The 27,124-nt window shown below is 42.5% G+C and overlaps 1 protein-coding gene across 1 annotated transcript; it reads right to left on the bottom strand.

Moving 5' to 3' along the window:
* LOC135749847 (uncharacterized) lies at window positions 1-26,581 on the bottom strand. The gene is made up of 8 exons (XM_073814862.1): window positions 26,466-26,581; window positions 26,201-26,272; window positions 25,403-25,759; window positions 24,882-25,214; window positions 6,616-6,906; window positions 5,934-6,033; window positions 838-904; window positions 1-703 (listed from the first exon to the last, which is right to left on the bottom strand). Exons 2-8 carry the CDS (start codon window positions 26,244-26,246, stop codon window positions 350-352), a joined length of 1,548 nt encoding a protein of 515 aa, XP_073670963.1. The 5' UTR covers window positions 26,247-26,272; window positions 26,466-26,581; the 3' UTR covers window positions 1-349.
* Between the last annotated feature and the right edge of the window lie 543 nt (window positions 26,582-27,124).

Here is a 27,124-nt window from a genome sequence, read left to right as displayed (position 1 = left end):
GATCCCTACAATCATAGATTAAAGAAAATAATTAAATTCAACCATGAAAAATAGTATACACACAACGTACATGTAAAGCAAAAACATAAAATCATTCTACATTAATTTTAATATGTGAATAATACTGTACTTTATAAGTTAATTACACAACAATCCTACACAGTTGATGTTTGCTTTGTGTAACATTGTTCACAATTGCTGCACTCAAGCACCAAAAATAATAAAACATGACACTGGCTGATGCCTTATTTAGATTTAAAAGTATCTGTAAGAATATTTCTAAAAATCCTTTGAATTCAGACTCTTTAAAATTTATCATGGCACAAAATTCCAAATTTTAAAAAATGGCTTATTTTTTTATTTTTTGGGTGGCACGTCTTACTTGAGCATAAATATCAGAAACTTCATCTGACTGCAAATCTGTTTTCTTTGCCTGATCTTGCTCAGTGTCTGTACTGATGGTCAATTCTGGATCACTTTCTTTACTGTCTGCTATCTCAACTGTTGAGATGTTGCTGTTTGGTGGCGGGTCAGGGTCTTGTTGTACAGAAGCATAGACAGCAGTAAGTGAGGAGACGCCCCTGATCTCTTCTGACTCTATTTGGGTGTTTGTGAAGTCAATGGAGGAATAATGAAGGAATTCTGGGCAAATGAGTGAAGTATCTTCAGCAGATTTATTGGAATAAATAGGTTCTTCATTCTCCTGTTAAACAACATAATGGATAAGCAGCAATGCAGAACCAATGATATATAGCAAAGAAAGAAACTGTTCTGTATTAAATGTTAGATTAAGTGTGTGTAAGTTTATTTTGGATGAAGTGTTTTTGTTAAACTTACTCCGTTAGTCAATTTAAGTTCAGCGATATCTTCTTGTCTTGTCTTTGTGGATCTGCTGTTTCTATTTCTAAAAAAAAGTTATGTCCCCATTACTAAAAATAATAACTTTTTTTGTTCAACACAATCAACAACAAATAATATTTACATTTCTTGTTGGTTAATATGTTTGGGTTATCCAACAATTTTAGAACAAGCTTGAAACTCAGCTTCAATAAAAGGTCTGTTTATGAATGTGTTGAGGCAGAGAGAGAAATCACACGTACACCCACTTTTACAGTTTTTCTCGATTGCTTAAACACATTTCTTGAAACTATGCCTCATATTCTCAAAACAGTAGACACAATATCATAACGCTTCTCCAAACATCCTATTTTCAGGTCAAAATGAAGCTCTACACTCAAAACCATTCAATCTTACTGAAAAACCAACATTGTCCCTCAGACATCACACACAAGCTTTCAAAAACACACACTACAACATAGTATAATACACTGGTGCAATACAGTTTTTTTAAGTCGCTAACAAGCGTTTGTCCAATCAGTTGTCACATTTTCAAAACTCTAAACACAATTAGCACAGCATCGGTCTTTTGTGGCCATACCATTCATTCATTTCATGTCGTTTTCATACAATATGCAGTCAGTAAACACATTTTCACAATGCTTACATTTTCTTAACAGACAAGCTATACCTCCCACCAAAATTATGGATTGTTTTTGTAGTATTTACAAATGCTTACACACAACATCCCACAATAGCAAAAACAATATTCCAAACCATAGATACAGTATAAAAACCTTTATACCATGGTCTGTTTAAATACTCGATTCTGATTGGCTGGAAGGTGTGCATTAAAACCGTTTAACGCACAGGTAGTTCCAGTCAGTTTGATTAAAGTTAGAAATTAATCCACTACTATAAACATTGGTAACCATAGTAACACAGTTACACTTGCAGAGAGAGAGCGAGAGAGAGATTTCCAACTGTTTGATTTTTGTTTTTATTTAATTTAATCCATTTCAATAAATGTAATGTGTCCTTATATAGTAATCGTGGTTAGAGACGTCGGTTTTATTTCACACTTTACATAATTCATTTAAATAAATGATTAGTTCAAATAAAGATTGCCTTGTCACTGTCAGTGTTGGCTGTCATTCATAAATTATTTAATGAATTTAAATAAATATGATAATTCATTTAAATAAATGCAATACAATGGCACTACTTTATTTAAAGCGGACGGAGTGCGAGCCTTAACTTAAGAAGATGACCGTCATTTTTACCTGTCGGTTAAAATTACACTGTAAACATTAATTACAGCTTTAACTTGGCAAATAACCATGGTATAAGCGGGATAATCCACGGCTAGCCATGCATTAAAGGGTTTTAATGCACTTCGCAGAGGCAACCACCCTCCGCTACGCGTCGGGTGGTTCTTCGCCTCTACGTCGTGCATTAAAACCCTTTAATGCATGGCTGGCCGTGGATTATCCCTTACTTATATTGGGTAAATTGGGGCAACCACAGCTGATTCCAGTCTGGCTTAGGTTATTTTTTCTTTTACATTGATACTTATACAGTAAAAGGAGGACTTTGAGGAGTGATGTTTTTGAAAACAGAAACAGACAAACACTGTTATGTCTGGACGAGGAAGCATAAAAGCAAGGGGCACATGGAGAAGAGCAGGCCCAGTGAGAGATGCACTGAGAGATGCAGGTGCAGAGAGAGATGCAGTGAGAGGTGCAGAAGCAGTGAGAGATGCAGGTGCAGTGAGAGGAGCAGAGCCAGGGAGAAGAGCATGCCCAAGGAGAGGGCAATGTAGAGGTGTAAGAATGCATGGTGGTGGCATTCCAAGGGCTGCAAAAACAGTAGTCAGTGATGAAATTAACTGATTTCAGTAAGAGAGGCTGGTGAAAGAGTGCAGCCCAATTTAAGGAGGTTGCCTCCATTATACACATCTTTCAACAAACAAACAGGTAAGTATTGCATTTTACATGGATTGTTTCTATTCTCACTTGACATGTCAATAAGGTCATACAGTAATGCATATGTAGAATTTTTTGTCCCTCTAAAAAAATGCAACGTCTTCCACCCTCTGGGGGAAGAGGAGAGCTTCTCAAAAATGATCAAGATCAATACTGTAAAACTTTTTCTGTTCTATCATATTGTGTTTCTACTTTATCTCCTGTAGTCAAGAGTAAGGGGAAAAACTGCTTTTTACTGAAATGCTTTTGAATGTGAACATTGCTGTACATGTGGACACACAGTTCCCAACCAAGACATTTAGCGTAAAAATGGTGGATTGCATGTTTTGCATGCAAATACTTGTAAAACTGAAACATAAAAGTCTATGCAGTTTTTGTAATGTAAACAATAGCCAGTATTTAGAAACCTGGTGTACTTTAATTGATTGCATGTACCTTGTGAAGTGAAAAGAAGTGTTATTCTTTGAAAGAATAATTTTATTTTGAGTCAGATTTCCAGTGTTTTGGTAAAGTTATTATGTGCAGATAAATGAAGAGTTAGTATTTATTTAACAAAATGTGTTTTTGAGAAGAAAATTATGCGTTTGGCCAATTGTGTTTTGTAGGTGGAACTCTGTGTTAAGTGTTTAGAAAAATTATCTGAAGTATGGGTAAGGGCTTGTTAGCGATTGAAAAAAACTGTAATTGATTGCATGTACTTTGTGAAGTGAAAAGAAGTGTTATTCTTTGAAAGAATAATTATATTGTGAGTCAGCATTCCAGTGTTTTGGTAAAGTTATTATGTGCAGAGAAAGATGTATTCTATTTTGAAATGAAGAGTTAGTATATATTTAACAAAATGTGTTTTTGAGAAGAAAATGATCCATTTGGCCAATTGTGTTTTGTAGGTGGAAGTCTGTGTTAAGTGTTTAGAAAAAGTATCTGAAGTATGGGTAAGCGCTTATTAGCGATTGAAAAAAACTGTAAATTCAAAACAATATATCCAAAACTGGTAAGTTGCTTGTGGTTCTCCCCCTCAAAAACCTTTTCATATGACCAAAAAAGACACAAACAATGTATGCATTAGCACATTTTTATTACAGTTTTTCTGAATTGCTAAAACACTAAACCCCAATCTCTGAACCAAATTCATAGTGGCCTAAACCCATTTGTCAAATCATGCACTCTTTTTGCAAAATTCTAAACACAAACTTCTCACTTAAACACACATTTTACACTGCAATGCCCTTGTTTTATAAATGCTAAACACAGGCAGGCAAAAGTTGAACACAACTACATTATCATCAAGTAAACACAACAACTCAAAATTCTACACACTTTTATCTAATGTTTTTTTTTTACCAATTGTGTGGATTGGAAACAGTCTGAGAGGCAGATGAAGAGTATGAGGAAGAAAAGGACACCAGAGACAATGCAATTGGCAAAATTAGCAGTTGGATTGCTGACTTTTTACAAAATACAAGTGCTGCTTACAGTAATATTGAAAACTTACTATTACTTGCAGTACTTACAGTAAAGTATTCAATATATTCACTGAACTAAACTTGTGATTACAGTAATAGAGATTTTTAACAGTATTTGTCAAGTGTGTTGTTATATACAATAAACACGTATTTTTCTGTAAGCAGATCTCCTGGATGTTGTGTTTTCCATTTTTTAAGGTAGTGTCTAATGGATGCTTGTAGTGTTTTATATTATAGACTTATGTGTGTATGATTTGAAAGCTTAGTTTGATTTTGAGTACAAGTGAAATGGTTTTGAAGGAATTGTTTGATTTTGCTAGAAGAGTCAGGGGTTCTGTGAATTTTGTTTCAAATTGGGATTTGTGTTTATGGTTTTGAGAAAATGAGTGATGGTTTCAAAAAATGTGTTTTAGCAATTCAGAAAAACTGTAATTCATGTGCTACACAGCACAACTGTATACATTTTTTTTATTATTCCACCTCAACATCCCGTCTTTGTTCTGGGTCAGGCCAGAGAATGTCATCCACTACACCTATCTGTTTTCCTCCCTAAAGGCTCTGAAGATGGAGGCAACGTTGAAGCGACTCAAATTAGACTTTACTCGTAGCTCAACCTCCCTCTAGTGATACAATGGACAAGGACATGGTCAGCTAGAGTGGCTCGAATTTCATCTGCGACTGCTTGTCACCTTGCCCTACATCTCCCTCCTCCTCTTTTACAACTTTCCTCCTCCTCTTCTCATCCTCATCTTTCATCACGTCCTCCTCTTCCTACTCCTTCACCATGTCCTCTTCCTTTCCCTCCTCTTCTGCCTCCTCCTCTTCCTCGACCTATTCCTTCATTTCTTTGTGGATCCATTGTTCCAATGCTCAGTGAACTGATTCAGGCTGTTTTATCTATCTATTGAAGGATCTAATTGATGTGTGTTCAATTTTGACTCTAAGTGTTTCCACCTTGGTAATTGTTTGCTAATTGAGCCTAAGCTGTGCTGAATTGAGTGAACAGTATTGAATGCTAGTGCTTTCCATATGACCACGTGGTGTAAGCACTGACAAATGTAGGATTTTGTGTGTAGAGTTTTGAAGTAGCAGTTAACCAAATCTGACTCATGTGTTTAAGTAGGGGAGTAGTGTTTATAGTTCAGCAAAATGATTGGGCTTCTTGAAAAATGGCGTTATGGTTTTGAAATTTAAGTTCAAAGGCCTGGTTATAGTGTTTTAGCAATCAAGAAAAACTGTAATACTAAAAGGGGGCGCAAAACTCAATCTGGTCTAGGGCAGCCAAATCAAAAATACAGCTCATCTTTGAATTTAAGCATTTCCTTATTCATTATTTGTCATGTAATGTTTACTGTATAGTTTAATTTATTGATTTAGTTATACCTTTCAAATTGATTACGCAATACTTCACAAGACCAGTGCAAGACGAGAAGTTGTGGTTTAAAAGTGCATATTTAAAATTTTTCTTGACGAAAATTACTATTGTTTTGCTAGATAAGGCGAATAAGAGGATTCAAATAAATAAAGAGTATTCCTTTAAGTTTAAAAATCAGATGTAAAGCAGGCCTCTGGTCATGTTCTCTTTACTTGTGATGTTTTTTAATAAAGTGTGTATTTTATTAATAATTCATATGGATCATGTGCTCACCGTTCATAGATATTCTTAATGACACACAAGATCATCATTACTGAAGCTCCAATAGAAGCTCCAGTCAGCACAGAGGAAACACTGATACCTGCTGAGTAATCTATTAAAATAAAAATAGTTATTTTAAACTGAAGGCATTTAATTAAGCAAAGCCAGTGATGCTTCTTTCACAATCAGTGTCAAAGATGTAGTTTAGCAGATACATGTTATCTTACGGTACATTCACACGGGGCGTAAGCATTAACGCTTAACGGAAAGCTTGTCTGAAGCGTGGCCAACAGCCAATCACAGTGGCTTCAATACATGCTCCGGTCTTCCATAAACGTAATTGGCTGGCTAAGTCCAGGTTATTTGCATAAGGCGATCTGATTGGCTGACGCACGCGTCGCCGCTTGAAAAGTTGAGAAATGTTCAACTTCTGCCGCTAGCAACGGCAATGACGCGACGCTGACGGATCCACAATTCAGTTCGGCAACGCATGATGTCACCCATTGAAAGTGAATGGGAAGCGTTAACGCTGACGCACCGTGTGAATGCACCGTTAGAGTTACAGATGTTATTACCACACCAAAGTGTGTAAAGTGACAGTGAGGAACAAGAAAACTTCTAAAACTTTAAATTTTAAGCTCATTCATGTGTTTGGGATATTTACTCTCTACAAACAAATAAACAGAGAACTTACTTGTCTCATGAGAACAGTGAAGCAGTTGAATCTGTTGACTGGCAGTGCTGTGAGTGTTGATGGTGACACACTGCAGAGTGTCTGTGTGTGTAAGTGACTGATGGAGAGAAATGAAGCTCCTCAAGTCTGTGCTGTTCAATCGCTCCTCACTAATGGATGTGTTTGTAGAGTTACTGACAGGACGTCCAGATAGATGCCACTCCATTTTAGGAGAGGGATTCCCATGAGCCTCACACAAACACACAGTTAAATCAGTTATGTTACAGCTAAAGAGAGAGATTTTGGGTGCATCTGAAAAGGAAAGTGAAAAAGAAATATCAATAATAAATACATACAGTTTATGTTCATCATTTTATGTTTTTTTTTTTGTGCTGTTGTGTTCTTGTGCTCTAGCTGGTAAAACCCAAGTAAAATAGACAGTTAATACTCACATTGAATGTTTAGCAAAACTGATGTGTTATGGGTGCCATGTTTGTTTTTGGCTTGACAGTAGTAGCGTCCTGTGTGTGTACGATCAGTCACATTAAAGGTGAGATTAGTTCCAGTCTGCAGCTTCTTCAGCTGTCCTCCATTCTCTCTGTACCAGGTGTAGTTGTGCACTGCTGGATTTCCATCACTGCTGCAGATCAAAGTCACTGAACTGCCCTCCAGTACAGGTTTAGATGGAAACACAGACACTGATGTGTTTTCAGGAGCATCTGAATGGAAAATCCAATTTTGAAAATGTATTTAAAATGTGTTTAATCCTAAAAAAGTTGAAATTGTGTAAAAATCTGGGACAAAAAATTACAGTCTGGTTAATTCAGATATCAAATAAATAATATTTTTGGCCTAATGTTACATTTGGTTGGTTATTTCTGATTAACCAACCAAATGTTCATTAGGCCAAAAATGTCCTAATGTCGGCTGCAGAGGTGGGTAGTAACGAATTACATTTACTTCGTTACATGTACTTGAGTACATTTTTTGTGTAACTAGTACTTTTAGAGTAAATTTAAGGATGGGTACTTTTTACTCGTACTCAAGTACATTTCTAGTGAGAAAACTTTACTTTTACTTCGCTACATTCGGCGGCGTTACTGCGCTACTTTCAAATGATAATAATTAATGAATATATATATTTTTAAAAGTTTATAGGGCGTGTTCGAAAGTTTCGCGAGACAGGCTGTGTCACCATTTAGCGCGCGCGACCGCGCGGTCACCCTTTAGCGCGCGCGACCGCGCCCAGATGATAGGAGAAGCAGATGAGGGCGCGTGTGCGTTGTGCGAGATATCGGAGGCAGATCATGCATGGCGGCTTCAAGTTTGGTCTATGTTTTCACTCCAAGAGGTCAAAAAGAATAGTTTCATAATGCGATGCATGCTTTGTTCAATAAACGAGCTGACATATCAGCGTACAGGAATTCAAGCTCCAACCTGGTAAGTGTCAGTAATGTCTATTTGAACACTATTATGTGACACACTGTCCGAGTTTTTTTTGCCATAATGCACTCTTGTGCAAGCGATGACAAAACCTAGTGTAAGTTAAACCATACAAACAGCACGTTCATCTGCACATTTCCGTATAATTTCCCCACAACTAAACAAACTGAACAGCAAAATGTAAGGACATCTTGCATTTATACACAAATCCGGACACCTCACTAATGTGTAGAAAATACATTCAAATAAAAACGGGATTGTATTTTATTTAAATAGCCTACTTCCTAAAGAATGAATGAATAAAAATAAAAGAATAACGTTTGATTTTAAAGAAACGTGTATTATATATTAAACTTAATGTATAGTTGATTTGCCCAAACAGAAGTTCCATATGAAATTCTAAAATGATAATTTTTATTAAGCTCCTGTTTATGTTCAGTAATTGCACTTTAATGGCAATGAAAATAACCTATTCATATAAAAACATGATAACAAACAGACACACACATTCTTTTTTGTTTACTGTTTGCATGTTTAAAGGCAGATGCTGACAAGTTTGTGTTGTGAACATGAAAATAAATACAGAGTTAACCGTCAGAAAAACATCTGTGTGTGTTTGAGATTTCAAGTAGTCTGAAATTCAGTGCTTTTGCGCCACTTCTCTATCAGATCGGAAGTAACGAGTAACTAACTACTTGAGTAGTTTTTTCATCTAATACTTTTTTACTCTTACTCAAGTAAATAATTAGATTGATACTTTTACTTTTGCAGCCAGAGATACTTTAAATAGGGAGATGTTATCCTTTTTATTCTGCTATTGGAAAACCCGTAACAGTCCACTTGGCTAGCATGCACCGTTTCAGCCAAACAATAATAAACAGTGAAATCTGTTGCAGGCAGTCTAAAGGGGGTCGCACACAGGACGCGCAGCACAGTGCCGCACAGCACCTCATTGAGTCGCGTCTAGGACAACTCCAAAGTTTTGTCCACCGGAAGTGCACATTAAATAGCACGAGCTTAGTCAGATAGTGTCTATGACAAATGCAAAATATGCGTTAGCAGCCAATGTTAATCGCTAACGATTTGGGACAAATATTATGTTATTTAATGTTAAACTAAGTGAGTGGCGCTCTGTGGCGCGACAGGGATTTGAGCAGTGTCCTGAGTCACAGTGGACAGACTTCGCCAGTACCACAATCAGGTAGAGTTTACTTTTTACAATTTCTTGCCAGAATTTAAAGTTACATTTTAATCTGTTCTTTAAAAAAACTGCCTCTGTTCTCTTTTCCTGTGTATAGCAGCTGTTTCACATGGGTGCGGCAAGTGGCAGAATTGTTGCAGGGCTATGGCTTTTCTTGTGTAGTGGAAACATTTTCCAAAGCATTTAGTGCAAATATTTTTGTCTTTAGCGGCACCTGCCATGAAGAGCCATGACCGCAAAAGGGGATTTTGCAGGATTTTAGCTGCATGCACAATGCTTGTCTGCATTTTGCAGCTTTCTGCATGTCTCCTACTGAAAATAAACTAGGCACTCGTGACTGCTGGTATCGTGTGAAATGCCCATTATGCGATTTTATGAGCTTGCAGGCTTCCCTTAAAAGGCCTTGGTGCATATCAATGTCAAATTGTTGACCAATCAAATAAAAGAAGGTGGGAGTTTCTGTTCACCAAAGCCGAATGCACGAATGCCACCCAATCAAATTACAGAGCCGAGCTGTAATTCAACCAATCAAATTAAAGAAGGAGGGAGTTTCTAGCATATGATTTCTCAAATTGCTCTCAGGTTACTTTGATGTCATCCACCTGTCGGTTCTTGCATCGCTTCATAATGTTGAACAAGCCGCTTGTTAACAGAAGCTGTTTTATAAACAGTTAAATGATAAAATCTATGTTTGCAATTACTTATCTTTGGGGGAATTTTTGCAATTTTAGTCCAAAAATGTAGGAAAATGAGAGCTCATCAACCTCAGATTTGACTTTTAAACACAGTCAAAGCCTCAGGTGTTACTTTGTTTTATGTTATGGTAAAGTCATTCGTAAATAGTTAAAATTAATAATTTTATAATAAATTTGACTTTTTTAGAAGTTTAAGTACACTCTAAAAATTAAAAACTACACAATTAGTGTTCTTAATGGGAAAACACAAAATGTGTTAAATAGCATCAACAACAAATAATGTGTTAAATAGCATAGCACAACAAAATGTGTAAAGTGTAGCATTTTTTTAATTGTATAGTGTTAAAAAATAGTCTGTGCATAAATGAGCCAGTATGGTATGTTGTGAGCAGGGTGTGGTGGGCCACTCTGGGTGAGAAAGTCAAGGGCAGCTTTTTAGTCCCAGTTCCGCCCTTAAAGTGTGACTTTCCATCTACTCAATACACGAATGTACACAAAATGAGTTATAAATGAAAGCTTGGAAGCAGCATGTTTCTTTAATTTGACCAATAATGTATAACTTACAGTTTACTTATTTTCCTGCCATGTCTTCCCAAACCAAGTGAGCCAAATCTGTTTACAGTTACATTCACTTCTGTTCAAGGTTTACATGAACTCAAGAACAACAGGTTTTTTATATTATTTCATAGGTCTGATGCTTTAAGGGACACTCCACTTAAAAAAATATGCTAATTTTCCAGCTCAACTAGAGTTTGACATTTGATTCTTATCGTTTTGAATCCATTCAACTGATCTCTAGGTTTGGCGCCACCACTTTTAGCATAGCTTAACACATTACATTGAATCTTATTAGACCATTTTGCATCGCGCTCAAAATTAACCGAAGAGTTTCGATATTTTTCCTATTTAAAATTTGACTCTTCTGTAGTCACATCTTGTACTTAGACGGAAAATTAAAAGCTTTGGTTTTCAAGGCAGATACTCATGGCAAGGAACTATACTCAAAGCTGCAGGAGGTGCAGTGATATTACACAGTGCCCGAAAATAGTCCACTGCTATTAAAAGCCTTTAACTGCCCACTCGACCAAATGGTTGAGCACATTTTGAGTCACTATATTTTATTGAGAGGAGTACGTAACTTAACTCAAGCAGATTGAGCCATCTCTACCATATGGTTGAGCTATGTTACAGCAAACCAATCCACTAGATGTCAGTGTATCAATCAAAAGCACTTATCACAACAAATCTTCTTAGATGGATGTCAGAGAGAAGAAAATCACTCCTGCTATGTGAACTGTTCTTGTTGAAATTTTGCAAGGTCTTTTATCATAAAACCTTTCGACACGTATGCAGCACACACACACACACACGCACACACACACACACACACACACACACACACACACACACACACACACACACACACGTGTGTCTTTTATCATAAACCCTTTCAACACGTATGCAGCACACACACACACACGTGTGTGTAATTTATCATAAACCCTTTTCACGCTTGTGCAAGATAAATCACCGGTAAATGTTATGCTTCCCTTGTTTGATAGGGTCTGATGTCTCTCGACGAAAAACAATGGCACGAGTAGGGTATGGTTGACGTTCAGCCATCCCTGCTGTAACTTGTTATAGGAAAACTCACTGAGCTACACATATTCTGTGGGCGCGGTCTCAAGTTGGAGAGCTTATGAATAGTAATGAGCTCGATCAATTCCACGTCACAATGAGAAGCTTTTCTAATTTACACAATTCTCTGCTTATTTCTTTTCAGTGGCTACAGCTAATAGAGGAGTTAGAAGTTCATTGTTTACATTCACGACACAACAAAAACACACATGGACCTAACACATATAAAACATACAAGTAAAAACGCTTTTGTTGGTAAGGGCACCTTAAATAATTTTTCAAAAACGTGCTTAACCAAACGGTTGATTTGTCACTTTATGGTAAAAGTAGAAAAGCTATGCTAATGTTTTCAGATCATCCATTTCTGCAGTCAGAATGTACTATTTGCTGAGCAGCTTTGCATCAGCTATGCAGATGACACCCAGATATACTTAGCATTATCACTCAATGACAGCCACGTTGACTTTCTATGTAAATGCATTGATGAAATTAACAGTTCCCTTTCAGTCGGTCACTACGACGTCACATCATGACCGACAAATTATGAACTCGTTTAGAGAGACTGATCTGCTTCGAGTACTACTAAAACGCCAATGAACTTGGCATTGATGTATTTGCATAATGCCGGCACTGCCCTGCCAGGTGCGTATATAAGCCGCACGTGCAAAATACGAAATTAGCTTTTTGCTTCGAAAGCCGGCAATATCTGCTACTGAGAAGCTACTCTTCTGCCTTTTGGGAATGATTGCTGAAGTTGGTTGGACAAGCAGTACCACAGCGGACCCTCGCAGTTTCCACTGCTCTGGATCTTTTTTGCTTTGAGTTTAGTTAGTGCGTTGCTGCTCCCTGTGCGCATCATCAACTGGGCATCTAAAGAGTGATTTCCTAAAAGAGTTATAAGGAGAGCTTTGTGTCTTGTTAAAGACAGCCACTCTCTCGTATATCTGGAGATCAGCGTCCTTTTCAGGATGGCTTTTCGTCTGTGCGATCTTGGGTGCGGAAAGTACATGGGTCCGAAGGACGATCACGAGGGTTGTCTTTCATGCTTGGGCATGGAGCATGCAGAGGTAGCATTCGCTGGGGGTTCTTGTCCTCACTGCGAGAACATGACCCTTGTGGATTTGCGAAGACGGCTGTCGTTCCTCCGGGAAAGATGACACCCCGTCCTGCGAGTGCTGAACGCCGCCACGGTGCGGCCGTGAAACTCTCAAAGGATGACCTCCGCTTAACTGTGCTGAGCCGGTCGGGGGATTCGTCCTCCAGCTCTCAGCCTCCCCATCCCCAGCCGGCAGGGGTACCAATGGAGACCGCAGCGTTGTGTTCTACGATGTCTGCCGAAACCATTGCGCCTCCCTCAGGATCTTCATCTCCGCAGCAGCCGGGGGGGCCCTCATTCCGAAGCGGACTCGAAGGTCCATCCTCCCTCTGGTCGGGTCGCAACGCCAGAGTTTGACCCCCCCACCCTTTCTTCACGGGCCTGCAGACAGTGGTCCGGTTTAACGGATAGTGCCCACCAGGCATGCAGAGAGGCGGCTTCAGCTCTGCACGCAATGGCATTGCTGCAGGTTAACCAAGCGAAGGCCTTGAGGGATCTGCACAAGGGAGGACACTACTCGCCTGCTTTATCGGAGCTCCAGGCTGCCACTGATCTCGCTCTCCGGGCTACAAAGGTGACAGCACAGGCGATCGGTCGTGCCATGTCCACTTTGGTGGTCCAAGAACGCCACCTCTGGTTGTGTCTGGCTAACATGACGGACGTGGACAAGAACAAGTTCCTGGATGCTCCAGTCTCCTGGACCGGCCTCTTCGGCGAGTCCGTGGAGTCCTTAGCGCAGCACTTCTCCGCCACTCAGAAGCAGACTGAAGCAAACGCCACGATCATGCCCCAGCGCAAGAGAGCTGCCTCTCATCCTCCGGTGCTGGGTGCCCAGTCTGCTCCTCGCCGAGGGCGCCCTGCGGTGGCTGCCCCCGTCCTCCTCCCTGGGACGACATCCCAGCAGCGGAGGAGGAACAGCTGTCGACAGCACGCCCCGCCCGCTTCCTGTGGTGTAAACAGAAGTCCAAGTGCATTTCTATCTCTTTTCCAGGTCTCCAGAGTATCGAGAGAGCTGTGAGCAGGCACACACCAGCTCACCCTCCTCCTTCTCTATCACCAGCGGGTGCTTCCCTGAGTCTGCGCTCTCCGTGCAGGAGACCAGACAACCATCACCATCAGCGGGCTAAAGTCAGTGTCACACCACACACTGTAGTTGTTTGTGCTCCCACGGCACAAACATCGGCAGTCACACCTGTCCCGCTCGCCTGGCCAATCGCAGGTACACCGGTAGTGCCACTAATTCCACTCGCACGGTCTCTGGGTGCTTGGCTTTAGCTCCCCAGCCCGTCCCCTTGGTTATTACGCACGATCCGCCTCGGTTATGAAATACAATTCAAACGGCACACCCCCAAATTCTCGTGCATTCGTTTCACTACAGTGAAAGCGTCTGATGCACATGTACTGCGTGCAGAAGTCGATGTCCTACTGGCGAAGGACGCGATCGAGTCGGTCCCTCCAACCGAGATGAGGTCAGGCTTTTACAGCCCGTATTTCATATTTACCAAAAAAAGGGGGGCGGGTTACGACCGATCTTGGATTTGCACGTTCTGAACCGTACTCTCCAAAAGAGGTTCTTCAGGATGTTAATGTCGAAGCACATATTTCAATCAATAAGCCCTCAAGATTGGTTTGCAGCCATATACCTGAAAGACTTCTTTCATGTGTCCATTCTCCCTCGCCACAGGCCGTTTCTTTGATTTGCGTTTGAGGGGCAGGCATATCAGTACAAAGTACTTCCATTCGGGCTGTCTCTCTCTCTCTGTGTCTTCACGAAATTAGTCGAGGCAGCGTTAAAGCTCTAAGAGAGAGAGCGGTGTTCGCATTCTGGCTTACCTCAACGATTGGCTTATAATAGCGCATTCTCGGTGGACGCTTTGTGAACACAGAGACTTAACGCTTCGGCATCTCGCCCGTCTGGGTCTTCGGGTCAACTGGGAAAAGAGCAAACTCTGCCCCGTGCAGAGTATCTCTTTTCTTGATATGGAACTGGACTCGATCCATTTATCGCGTTTAACAGAAGCGTGAGTCCAGTCAATCCTGACTTGCCTCAATACATTTCGAGGGAAGAACGCGGTCCCACTGAAACAATTTCAGAAGCTCCTGGGGCATATGGCAGCAGCTTCGGCTGTGACACCGCTGAGCTGCTCCATATGAGACCGCTTCAGAGTTGGCATCACGATCGAGTCCCGAGGGTATCACTGAGCACCGGCTCGCGTGTCGGCTTGCAGCCTCCGACTGACGCTACACGATAAGTGTCAGTATGGAAGGCCATCCGGTCAAAAATGCGTAATGGTTTGATTTGACCCTCCTCCGCTGCCTTGGCAGCTGATGTTGCGGAGCATCAGCTGTCAGCCTCTCACTAGCTGCATCCTCGCGAACCTACGTGTTAGGCTCAGGCCTCCACATTGCGTCCCCTACGCGGGGTTGTGAGTATTTTCCGTGGGGTTAATCCTACCAGTGTCATGATTTCGGTCTTATTGGCCGCTTTGTCTTTGTTTTACCATGTGTTGTGTTGTGTTTATGTTTTGACAGCTCCACACGTGCGCGCCTTCCACCTGGTGACCTCATTATCTCTGACTCTTCTCACCGGCGTCCCACACCTGATCCTTATTATTTGCCCATCCGGTTTGATTTAAATTCCCCTCGTTTCCTCTGCTCCTTGCAAGTTCGTCTTAGTATGTTCCTGCCCGCTAGCTTGTCTAGTTCTAGTCCTGTCGTGTCTTGGTTTCTGTCTCTTGTTGTCATTTTGGATTACTCACCGTGCTCTCTGCTGCCTTTACCCCGTTAGACTCCGAGCCCTGCTGTCAGTCTCTCCCGAGTGGTGTGTCACCGTCAAACCTCAGTGCTCTCTCTGTCTGTGGATTCTCCGAGCGCCAGTCTACCTCTTGCGCTGTCCAGCAGCAGTGCGCTTTCGGGCGCGTAATTCTGCGTAAGGCTCGGACTGCCGCTGTGCGCTGTCCAGCACAGACTCTGCTGAAGACTCTTACTGCCTCTCTCTCTCTCTGTGCCCCGCCAGGATTTCTTCTCTGAGGATTTCGGATGTGCGAGTGGACGTTCTACGGCCGTGCTGTGTTTCCCACTCGGAGTCTTTCCCGAAGGGATTCCGTTGAGCCTGTCTCGCCTGTGTTGTCTCCTCCTCGCATACATCTCCACGAACACAGAGTGTCATCTCATATACATATTGACTTTCACTGAGTGTCTCCAGTTATACATCTTGAATAAACACCTCTGCGCTGGGATCCTTGTATTTGTCATTCCTAACAGGACGAACTTGCCAGAATGGATCCCGCGGAGGTTGAGGACTTATCTGCCCGTGTGTTGGACCTTTCCTCACGTTTGGACCAGCTCAGTGCCGATGCCACCCAACTCAGCCTGCCATCGCAGACGGAGCCTCATGTTACTGCCCCACCTCCATACGACGGTAATCCTACCTCCTGTCGGGCTTTTTTGACTCAATGCTCTTTGGTTTTTGCCCTCCAGCCCCGCCGCTATTTCTTGGAGATCACCCGGGTTGCGTTTGTGATCACCCTTCTGATTGGCAAGGCGCGCGAGTGGGCTACGGCCGTGTGGGACGCCCGCGATCCTTGCTGTCGGTCGTTTCAGGAGTTTCGCGAGGAGATGGAGAAGCTTTTCGACCGTTCAGTGCGCGGGGAAGCCGCTGCGGCTCGGTTGGCACATCGGGTTCAGGGAGGACACACAGTCACCGAGTACGCCTTCGAGTTTAAGACCCTAGCGGCTACCTGCCACTGGAATGAAGCGGCTCTCCGAGCGCAGTTTGTCGAGGGGTTGTCTGATGATCTCCAGGACGAGATCACTGTCCATGATCTTCCTCCCTCTTTGGATGCCATCATTGACCTCGCTCTTCGGATCGAAGCCCGGAGATTGCTTCGCGATCAGCGACGCTCCATTCGCCAGCGAGCGTTTTCGGACAAGACCACCACTTCCCCCTCTTCATCCTCTTCACCCTCTGCCGTGTCTGAGCCCATGCAGCTGGGGCGCATGCGCCTGTCACAGAGAGAGAGAGAGAGACGCTTGCAGAAGGCTCTGTGCTTGTATTGCGGGAGATCCGGACATTTTGCTAAGACCTGCCCGTTAAAAGGCCGCTGCCCATCTGTGAATACGGGAGTCCTGGTGGGCGCCACTTCTTTAAAGCTCTCCCCTGCCTCTAGTACCCAGCTTCCCGTCATGTTGTCCTTCGCCGGGCGTGACCATCCATCCACTGCCCTTCTCGACTCTGGCGCGGAGGGCAACTTCATTGATGAAGCGCTGGTGCGCGCCTGGGGTGTCCCGGTTGTTCCTCTCCAATCCCCATTGGATGTCTGGTCCCTTAAGGGGCAGCAGATGGCGCGGATTACACATTGCACTTCTCCTGTGAGTCTCTCTGTGTCTGGTAATCATCGTGAGGAGATTGTGTTGCACGTCCTTCATGCGTCTCTATCTCCTATTATTTTAGGGCATGGATGGTTAGCGCAACACAATCCTCACGTTGATTGGCAGCATAGTATTATCTTGTCTTGGTCCCAGTCTTGTCATGTGTCATGTCTTGGTTCTGCTGTTTCTGGTTCTGTTCTTTCTCTTCCTCAGGTTCCGGCGGTCGATTTGACCGGGGTCCCGGCGGAGTATGCGGATATCGCTCAGGTGTTTAGTAAAGCCCGGGCCACCTCCCTGCCTCCTCACCGGCCATATGATTGCGCTATTGATCTCCTCCCCGGCACTTCTCCGCCTAAGGGTAGACTTTATTCGTTATCGGGTCCTGAGAGAGAGGATATGGACCAGTATATTAATGATGCCCTGCGTGCCGGTCTCATCCGTCCCTCCACCTCGCCCGCAGGGGCGGGGTTTTTCTTTGTTGGCAAGAAAGACGGCTCCCTGCGCCCTTGTATTGATTATAGGGGCTTAAATGACATTACTGTTAAGAATAGGTACCCCCTTCCCTTAATGTCCACTGCGTTTGAGCCCCCTGCAGGAGTTCTTTACTAAGCTAGATTTACGCAACGCTTATCATCTGGTGCGAATAAAAGAGGGAGATGAATGGAAGACAGCCTTTAACACCCCTACCGGACACTTTGAGTACTGCGTTCTGCCTTTCGGCCTTTGTAACGCCCCCTCTGTCTTCCAAACTCTGGTTAATGATGTGCTGAGAGACATGGTTAACAAGTTTGTCTTTGTGTACATAGATGATATTCTCATCTTTTCTCCCTCTATGCAGGAACACACTCAGCATGTTCGCCGAGTCTTACGCCGGCTGTTAGAAAATAAGCTGTATGTCAAGGCGGAGAAGTGCGAATTCCATCGTAAGTCAGTTTCATTCCTGGGTTTTGTTGTTGCCCCCGGTGAGATCCGTCCCGACCCTGCCAAGATCAAAGCGGTGGCCGAATGGCCAGTCCCCGACTCCCGTAAGGATTTATTAAGATTTCTGGGTTTCGCCAATTTTTACCGGCGATTTATCAGAAATTATGGTCAGATTGCTCAACCTCTTACTGCTCTCACTTCCACTAAGGAGAGGTTTGTCTGGAATTCCAGTGCTCAGGAGGCCTTTGATATTTTAAAGTCCCGGTTTATCTCTGCTCCTGTTCTCTCTATTCCAGATCCGGCTGCTCAATTTATTGTGGAGGTGGATGCTTCGGATGTCGGGGTAGGCGCCGTTTTGTCTCAGCGGTCTGCTAAGGATGGCAAGGTGCATCCCTGTGCCTTCTTCTCCCATCGGTTAAACCCAGCAGAGCGAAATTATGACATAGGCAATCGGGAGCTGCTGGCGGTCAGACTGGCTTTGGGTGAGTGGCGTCACTGGTTAGAGGGGACCTCGGAGCCCTTCCTGGTCTGGACGGATCATAAGAATCTCGAATACATCCGTTCAGCCAGGAGGTTATCTTCTTGTCAGGCTCGTTGGGCGCTCTTCTTTGACAGATTTAACTTCACCCTTTCGTACCGGCCCGGTTCCAAGAATACAAAGCCCGATGCTCTCTCTCGTTTGTTCGAAAGCCCCGGTTCTGCTGGGGACGAAACCATCCTCCCGGAGGGGCGGGTGGTGGGTGCCCTGCGCTGGGGAATAGAACAACGGGTGAGACGGGCCGGCCGGGAGGGGGAAGTGCCAGAAGGGTGCCCAGCAGGTCGATTGTGGGTTCCGAATGCGCTTCGCTCCGAGGTCATCCGGTGGGGTCACGAGTCCAAGTTTGTTTGCCATCCGGGGGTTCGGAGAACGTTGGCTACCGTACGTCAGCGTTTTTGGTGGCCCTCTATGGGTCCCGATGTCAGACAGTTTGTGTTAGCCTGTCAGGTTTGTGCCCGTAATAAGGCCTCTCATCAAGCCCCTATTGGTCTGCTTAAACCATTACCCATTCCCTCTCGTCCTTGGTCACATATCGCCATCGATTTTGTAACCAATTTGCCTAGTTCTAAGGGAAACACTGTAGTTTTGACCATTGTCGACCGCTTCTCCAAGGCGGCTCACTTTGTCCCTTTGCCCAAATTGCCCACTGCTAAGGAAACTGCCCAGGTTATGATCGAGCACGTCTTTCGCTTACATGGTCTGCCCACAGACGTTGTTTCAGATAGGGGTCCTCAGTTTATTTCTCGTTTCTGGCAGGAATTTTGTAGACAAATAGGCTCCACAGCTAGCTTGTCTTCAGGGTATCATCCTCAGACCAACGGGCAATGTGAACGGGTTAACCAAGATTTAGGTAGAGCTCTCCGCTGTCTGACATCGCAATATCCGAGCTCCTGGTGCCAACAGTTACCCTGGGTTGAATACGCCCATAATTCTCTTCCTGTCTCTTCCCTTAACATGTCCCCTTTTGAAGCGTCCATGGGGTTTCAGCCCCCTTTATTCCCATCACAGGTACCTGATGCGGTGGTTCCGTCTGCGCTAGCTTTTGTCCGTCGTTGCAAACGCACCTGGAGAAAGGCTAGATTTACATTACGCCAGGTTTCCAGACGAACCAAAGCCGCGGCCGACCGTCACCGTAGAACCGCGCCCCGTTTTGTCTGTGGGCAGAAAGTATGGCTTTCGTCCAAGGATTTACCTCTCCGTGAGCCTTCTCGCAAGCTGGCTCCACGATTCCTTGGGCCATACAGCATTGTTAAGGTCATTAATCCTGTGACGGTCAGGCTCAGATTGCCCCCAGCACTCGGTCGGGTTCATCCAGTTTTTCATGTGTCTAAACTGAAGCCTGTGTATTTTTCCCACCTTAACCCTGTTCCCTCTGCCCCCACCCCTCCCACCCCTCAGCTTATAGATGGTGCCCCTCAATATCTCGTTGACTGGGAAGGATATGGTCCGGAGGAGAGGTGTTGGGTACCGGCCCGGGACATCCTGGACCCTGGGCTGATAGAGGATCTCCGCCGGCGACGGGGTGAGCCCCCTCATGGACCGCCCGGTGGCGGTCGTGGGGGGGGAGTCCTGTCATGATTTCGGTCTTATTGGCCGCTTTGTCTTTGTTTCACCATGTGTTGTGTTGTGTTTATGTTTTGACAGCTCCACACGTGCGCGCCTTCCACCTGGTGACCTCATTATCTCCGACTCTTCTCACCGGCGTCCCACACCTGATCCTTATTATTTGCCCATCCGGTTTGATTTAAATTCCCCTCGTTTCCTCTGTTCCTTGCAAGTTCGTCTTAGTATGTTCCTGCCCGCTAGCTTGTCTAGTTCTAGTCCTGTCGTGTCTTGGTTTCTGTCTCTTGTTGTCATTTTGGATTACTCACCGTGCTCTCTGCTGCCTTTACCCCGTTAGACTCCGAGCCCTGCTGTCAGTCTCTCCCGAGTGGTGTGTCACCGTCAAACCTCAGTGCTCTCTCTGTCTGTGGATTCTCCGAGCGCCAGTCTACCTCTTGCGCTGTCCAGCAGCAGTGCGCTTTCGGGCGCGTAATTCTGCGTAAGGCTCGGACTGCCGCTGTGCGCTGTCCAGCACAGACTCTGCTGAAGACTCTTACTGCCTCTCTCTCTCTCTGTGCCCCGCCAGGATTTCTTCTCTGAGGATTTCGGATGTGCGAGTGGACGTTCTACGGCCGTGCTGTGTTTCCCACTCGGAGCCTTTCCCGAAGGGATTCCGTTGAGCCTGTCTCGCCTGTGTTGTCTCCTCCTCGCATACATCTCCACGAACACAGAGTGTCATCTCATATACATATTGACTTTCACTGAGTGTCTCCAGTTATACATCTTGAATAAACACCTCTGCGCTGGGATCCTTGTATTTGTCATTCCTAACAACCAGCTCACGTTTTTCCTCCAGCGCTTACACAGTTAAGGCTGTCTATTTACATCAACCACGGTTGACTATTCTCCACCATTAGCCCCTAACGGGGCGGTGGCTTCCGCAATGTTTCTATTCCACTTAGATAGGGCGCATCCCAGTCGCTGGCACTACTGTGGGGTTAAAGGAACATGTAGTGTCCGGCCTTCTGCCTTAAATCCTATTCTCCATGTTAAGTGGACCCGGAGGGCTTTATGCAGACACTGAAAGAGGTCAGCTCCAGTGGCGCTTTCGTTGGGATTCCCAATTCGTCGGTCACGTCCCGTTGCCACAGCTGCTGCTCCCTGCTGATTACGGCCGGACACTGTTTCCCGGCTTTCTCAGCGAAAAGAAGCAAATTACGTATTTTGCACGTGCGGCTTATATACGCACCTGGCGGCATTATGCAAATATCTCAATGCCAAGTTCATTGCCGTTTTAGTAGTCCTTGAAGCAAATTGGTCTCTCTAAGCGAGTTCCCAATTCATCGGTCACGACGTGACATCAGTTCCCTTCAGGGAACGAGGGTAACATCCGTAACCGAGACGTTGGATGCATCAAAACCTTCTCAAATTAAACAAATAATAACTAAATGAGAATAACTAAAAATCTGACCAGAACCAAAAAATCTGAGCACATCACTTCAGTCCTCAGGTCCTTACGCTGGCTTCCTGTTACATTTAGAATAGATGTATGGCTTAGGACCCAACTACATGTCAGATATGCTAACTGAATATAAACCTAACAGATTACTCTGATCATTAAGATCAGGTCAGTTAGAAATACCAAGGGTTCATTCAAAACAAGGTGCATCAGCATTTATCTATTATGCCACCTGTAGCTGGAATCAGCTTCCAGAACAGATCAGATGTGCAGTAGACACTTTTAAATCTAGATTAAAACACATCTGTTTAACTCTGCATTTACTGAATGAGCACCTTGCTGCTTCACACGTACTGCACTTTTAACTACAGTGATTTTAATTCCTGTTTTATTCTTTTTTACACATTTAATTTTTTTTATTAAATCACATTTATTTTCTTTTAATTGTTATTTTAAATTCTCATGTATATTTGTTTTATTGTGTGTCACTTCATACACAGAGGTCATTCAAAGTGCTTAACTGTACATAGAAATGAGGATACAATATATGAGTTCATCCACAAATTAAAATTCAGATATTTACTCACTCGTATGTTGTTCAAAATCTGTTTAATGTAACTCCCTGTAACAAGTAAACAAATTGAACGAAATGTTTGATTTCATAGAACTGGTGTCTTGGCATTGAATTTATATTTTGTCACACAGCTGGAGTTAAGATTTCATGGCCATGTTCACAATTTTAAAACTTTATGTAAGAATGACAGAAGCTAGGTTACAATTCTCACTTATATTTCCAATAATTTCTAAGTTTTGTGTTTCACCGAGTAAATATCATCATATGCATTTAAAATGACTGCTTTAGTCAACACTTGTCATACACTGCACAGCTAGATCATTATTATTAATATGTTATTATGTTTTATACCACAGGGATGCTGAATGCTTTATTCTGATTGGTTGAGAAATGTTCAACAGGTGTTGATTATTTTTCAGTAAAATGTACACTTAACCCGCAAGTATCTTAAAATAACCACCAGAGCAATGTTTGTGGTGACCATGGTATAAGCAGTATAACTAACTGTGGTCCTTTGAATTATTTGAAAATAACGCTGATTAACCCCTGTCGCATTAACACTTTGGGTTCCAAATAATTCAAAAGCCCCTTGTCAATTATTCCTTACATTATTGATGATGATGATATTGATGTGTGAATGTCTAACCAAACTATGATGTAAGATACATAGCAAAACTTCAGGGGCGGTTTCCTTGGACAGGGCTTAAGGCTACTCCCAGACTAAAATGCATGCTTGAATTGTCAAATTGTAAACTCTTGTCAAACTGTAACCTACAACTTTCATCTAACCAAAATCGCACGCACGCACGCACGCACACACACACCACAAGCAAAAAATATTTATCCAACCCCATTTAAAAAATGTGGGTAGACATTCATCGTATTGCATTGGTTTTCATTTCTTTCATTAACTTTATTGTAAATGAGAGGTTGTAGTGAGTTCACATTTTCTGCTAGAATGAAGACTAAGGTTTTGAATTAAATGGAAAAATATCAGGCATTGCTACCACTCTAAATGTGCTAACATACAAGAAAGAGGCTAAATAATTGACCAAATATCAGTTTAACCAAAAAATCCTAGCTTGCACTTTCTGTCTGTCTTCCATCAGAGTGCAGTTTTTCCTTGTCTTTCATATTTGTGTTTAGTATTGTGGAATTGGCAAAGACCTGGTGGTTGTTTGTGAAAACTTTACAGGCAAAATTAAAAGGGCCTTGCCATTTTCTTTATTTCACAGCCTTATTATACATCAAAGTGTAATATGACATTGACAAAATATTAAATAACCTTGTCTGATAGTCTGACAGTATTGTGGCATAGTACCAGTACATCCTTGTGTCTGTTGCGCACCGTTAGGGGCGAATGGCCGAATGATGGGCCTATTTGGGAGAAAGTCCATGGCTGTTTTTAAGCCCCAGTCCGTCCCTGCCCAAAGCTGGTCGAACCAATCAAATTGTCAGGGAGGGCTTTATACGATGAAGGACAGGTGATCAACAGTAACTTAATCAACCACGTCACCAAAAAGCGCTTGTTGAATCCATTAACAACAAAGACGGCTGCCACTTGAGAATTGAGATGTAAAGATTCTGCTTTCGAGTCTGTTCTAGAAGATATCGATAGCGCATTGATTTTGAAAGAGGAACAGAGAAACACGATCAAGGAATTTGTTGATCGGAAAGATGTTTTTTTGCCATCCCTCCTACGGGATTCTGCAAACGTTTAATTTATCACCTGGCTCTGATGGTGGCTAAGAAGATGGGACACAATGAAAACCCAGTGGTCACTGTTGTTTCACCTGATCGCACTCACGGAGGACCAAGTGAAAGAAGCAACTGAAATGGGCATCACGCCGGCCGTAGCAACTCGGCAAGCACAACAACGTGGATATAACTAGCGGTCGTTGCCAGCTCCTTTTCGGAAGCCCATGGATGATGTTCATCTAACTTACGAATGGTAAGAGATAGTCAGACTATATGACTAAGTAAATAACTCACAATGTCAGGATATGAATGAAATGCTGTAAACATAGTAGGTGTCGATGTACATTTGCTAACTCAGACTTAGTACAATCATAATGTTAGTCTCTGTTAACGTTGTACTGTAGCAAAATAACTAGCAGTTCAGGTCAGGCTGCAAAAGGACAGACGCCATTTGGACATACATCACACACTCGGTTGCTCTGATTGGTTGTAGGTTTATCCAACTGAGTGCAGAGCCATTTTTTGCCCTGGTTCAGTTGAAACGCCCCATAATCACAGCCAAATGGAGCGGTATCAGACTCAAATTCTGACTAGAATTCTGAGTGTGACAACGTCAGACTACATTTGCCACTGATTCAGTTTACTTCACTTTTGCAATAATCTTTCTGTCATGTCCCCTCAACCCCAAATATAAATCAATCCAGCTGCATAATTTATTCATGCTGGAAAATAGAAGTAAAATAGACAGTTAATACTCACACTGAATGTCCAGCCACACTGATGTGTTTTGAGTGCCATGTTGGTTTTTGGCTTGACAGTAGTAGCGTCCTGTGTGTGTACGATCAGTCACATTGAAGGTGAGATTATCTCCAGTCTGCAGCTCCTCCAGCTGTCCTCCATTCTCTCTGTACCAGATGAGCACTGCTGGATTGGCATCACTGCTGCAGATCAAAGTCACTGAACTGCCCTCCAGTACAGAGTTAGATGGAAACACAGACACTGATGTCTTTTTAGGAGCATCTGAGGAGAAAATAAATTAATGCATCGTTATGTATAATCTAGTGTAATTTACAATCATATGGTCAATATAATAACATTTATTTACTCTTACACTGAACAAGTAATGTGATGTTGCTCTGTGCTGTTGTGTTCCTCTGCTGTAGCTGGTAGGTTATAGTGCAGATGACAGTGACTCCATGTTGAAGGTGAGTAGCAGTGAAGTTCAGATCAGAGATGATCTCAGTTTGTTTCTGTTGATCCAGCTGTAGTCTGCTGCTCTCATTGAGGTGGAGTCTGTCAGTGGAGCTCCATGTGAGAGTTGGTGGAGAAGAGGAGCAGAGAGTCTTAGCAGAGCAGCGCAGACACATAGAGCTCCCCTCTAACACCTCCTCCTGAACCTCCATCTGATCCTTAAACATCTGCACTGTGGGATTGGGGGGAGAGTCTGAAATGCACACAGATGTATTTGCAGTGTCATCAGAAGGTCAGGAAGAAACTTTTGTTCTCTGAAATTTTCATTTATAACTCCAGCTAATCATTCTGTATTTTTTTACAGACAAAAACAGATTTGACTGTACTGTACGTGTTTGCAGTTTGTAATTAACAAAATGATTTTTTAGTCATGTTACTCACCGATTACATCTATAAAAACAGATTTTTGTGTATAGGTCCATTTAAGTCCATCCTCAATCCTGAAGAAAAATCTGCCTTTGTGATTTGAAGTAGCGTCATAAAAAATAGTAGTACAGTCCTTGTCTTTTAATTTTCCAGTTATGTTTCCTTTAAAAGGTAGATTGGAGCTACCGGACCTAAACACAATATTGTTGTCGTCTTTAGTATCAGTTTTATACCACACTCCTGCAGCACTGTCAGTGAGATATTTGTCATATGTGTTATCAATAGTAAATGTGCAGTTTATGGTCACACAAGATCCACTCAGAGCTTCAATCTTATCTGGCAGATTGATGCTCCAATCTCCACACCAAACACCTACAACACAAACATGATGGTTGTTTATTATTTGAGCTTTTTAAGGCATTTTTATTTCATTATTTCTTTATACACACACCCCCACGCACACAATGTTACAACACAATATATTTTTTAAATAAATACATATTATATAGATTTACTGAACATTCAGCTGCAGTACAGGATCATTTTTAAAGATTAAACAAAGCATTAAAATTGAGGTCTACATCACATAAAATAATAAAGTGCGTTTTTATTTGATCTATTGTAATTAATATAGTTGTAATATTGTTTACTGTAAAGTTTTAATATGTGTAAACACCAAACATACATTTAGCACTTGAATTCACACTTTCATTCTTGTCACTCCCATGTTTTTACAGTTAGCCTCACACTATACTTTTATACTTTTGTTGGTAAAACCAAACACATTTTTTGAAAAGTTTTAGAAAAACAAACCTTGTAAACAACAAATGAAAATAATGATTTGTTGTTTCGTCTTCATATTTTCATTAAAATAAGATCAGTCCTCTGGGGAAACACACACCTAAATGAACTCATGAAATCATATATTAAACCCCATAATGTAATTCACGTGTACAAATCAAACATATATTTAATTATAGCATTACACAAGCATCAAACAGGTCAAGAATGTTAAAGATCACCAGCACTTTTACATTTTCTTCTTTTTAAGAAAGAGAAGAGTTTTAGATTATCTTACCAGAAATGAGATACTGGTGTAACCAGTGTAAAATCTTTGCTAAAAGCAGATTTGTTCAAATGTCTCATTCATGGATCCTGTCGATTCTGTACTGAACCAACTGCTGATGATTTGAGACTTAAGTGAAACTGTGCTGTGTGAAGACAATATACTGACTGATATCAGATGAACTATTCAAGCACTTCCTGTATCAACATCATCACACATTCTGTTCAAAGGCAGAGCAAAACTCAGACTGTCAGCAACTATGAGGGGTGTGTACACCAAAGCTTTTAAACGCAGCTAAAATAACTTTATTTGGATTTGTGTTTATGGCAAACCAAATGTGTTTATGGCAGTTGCAGGTGCCTTTTTGTGAATGATTTTCTATGGGCAGCAAGTGTTTTGCGCACCGTTTATGCACGCGAATGCCTTGCGTTTTTTGCCACCTGCCGCAGCACACATTTTTGAAGGAGTGCTGGGAGTGGAAAAGTGCCCGACGTCATTTGCGTCTTTCCATTGTGCAATCGAATAAGGGGAGAGGCGGGTCTTCTGTTGTAGTGAGGGAAGTTTACATTTGTTTGGAACAACCAGACTGCACTCATTCACTGTCTCCTGTGTGTTTGTGCACCTTTTACCCTCGATCAAGGTTAGAGCAAGTGCCCTCTTTTTAAAGTTCC

The sequence above is a fragment of the Paramisgurnus dabryanus genome, chromosome 1 (genome assembly GCF_030506205.2).
Source record: "Paramisgurnus dabryanus chromosome 1, PD_genome_1.1, whole genome shotgun sequence".
Taxonomy (NCBI): Eukaryota; Metazoa; Chordata; class Actinopteri; order Cypriniformes; family Cobitidae; genus Paramisgurnus; species Paramisgurnus dabryanus.
The sequence above is the reverse complement of the archived record's forward strand: the minus strand, read 5'-3'. Positions and strand labels throughout refer to the sequence as shown.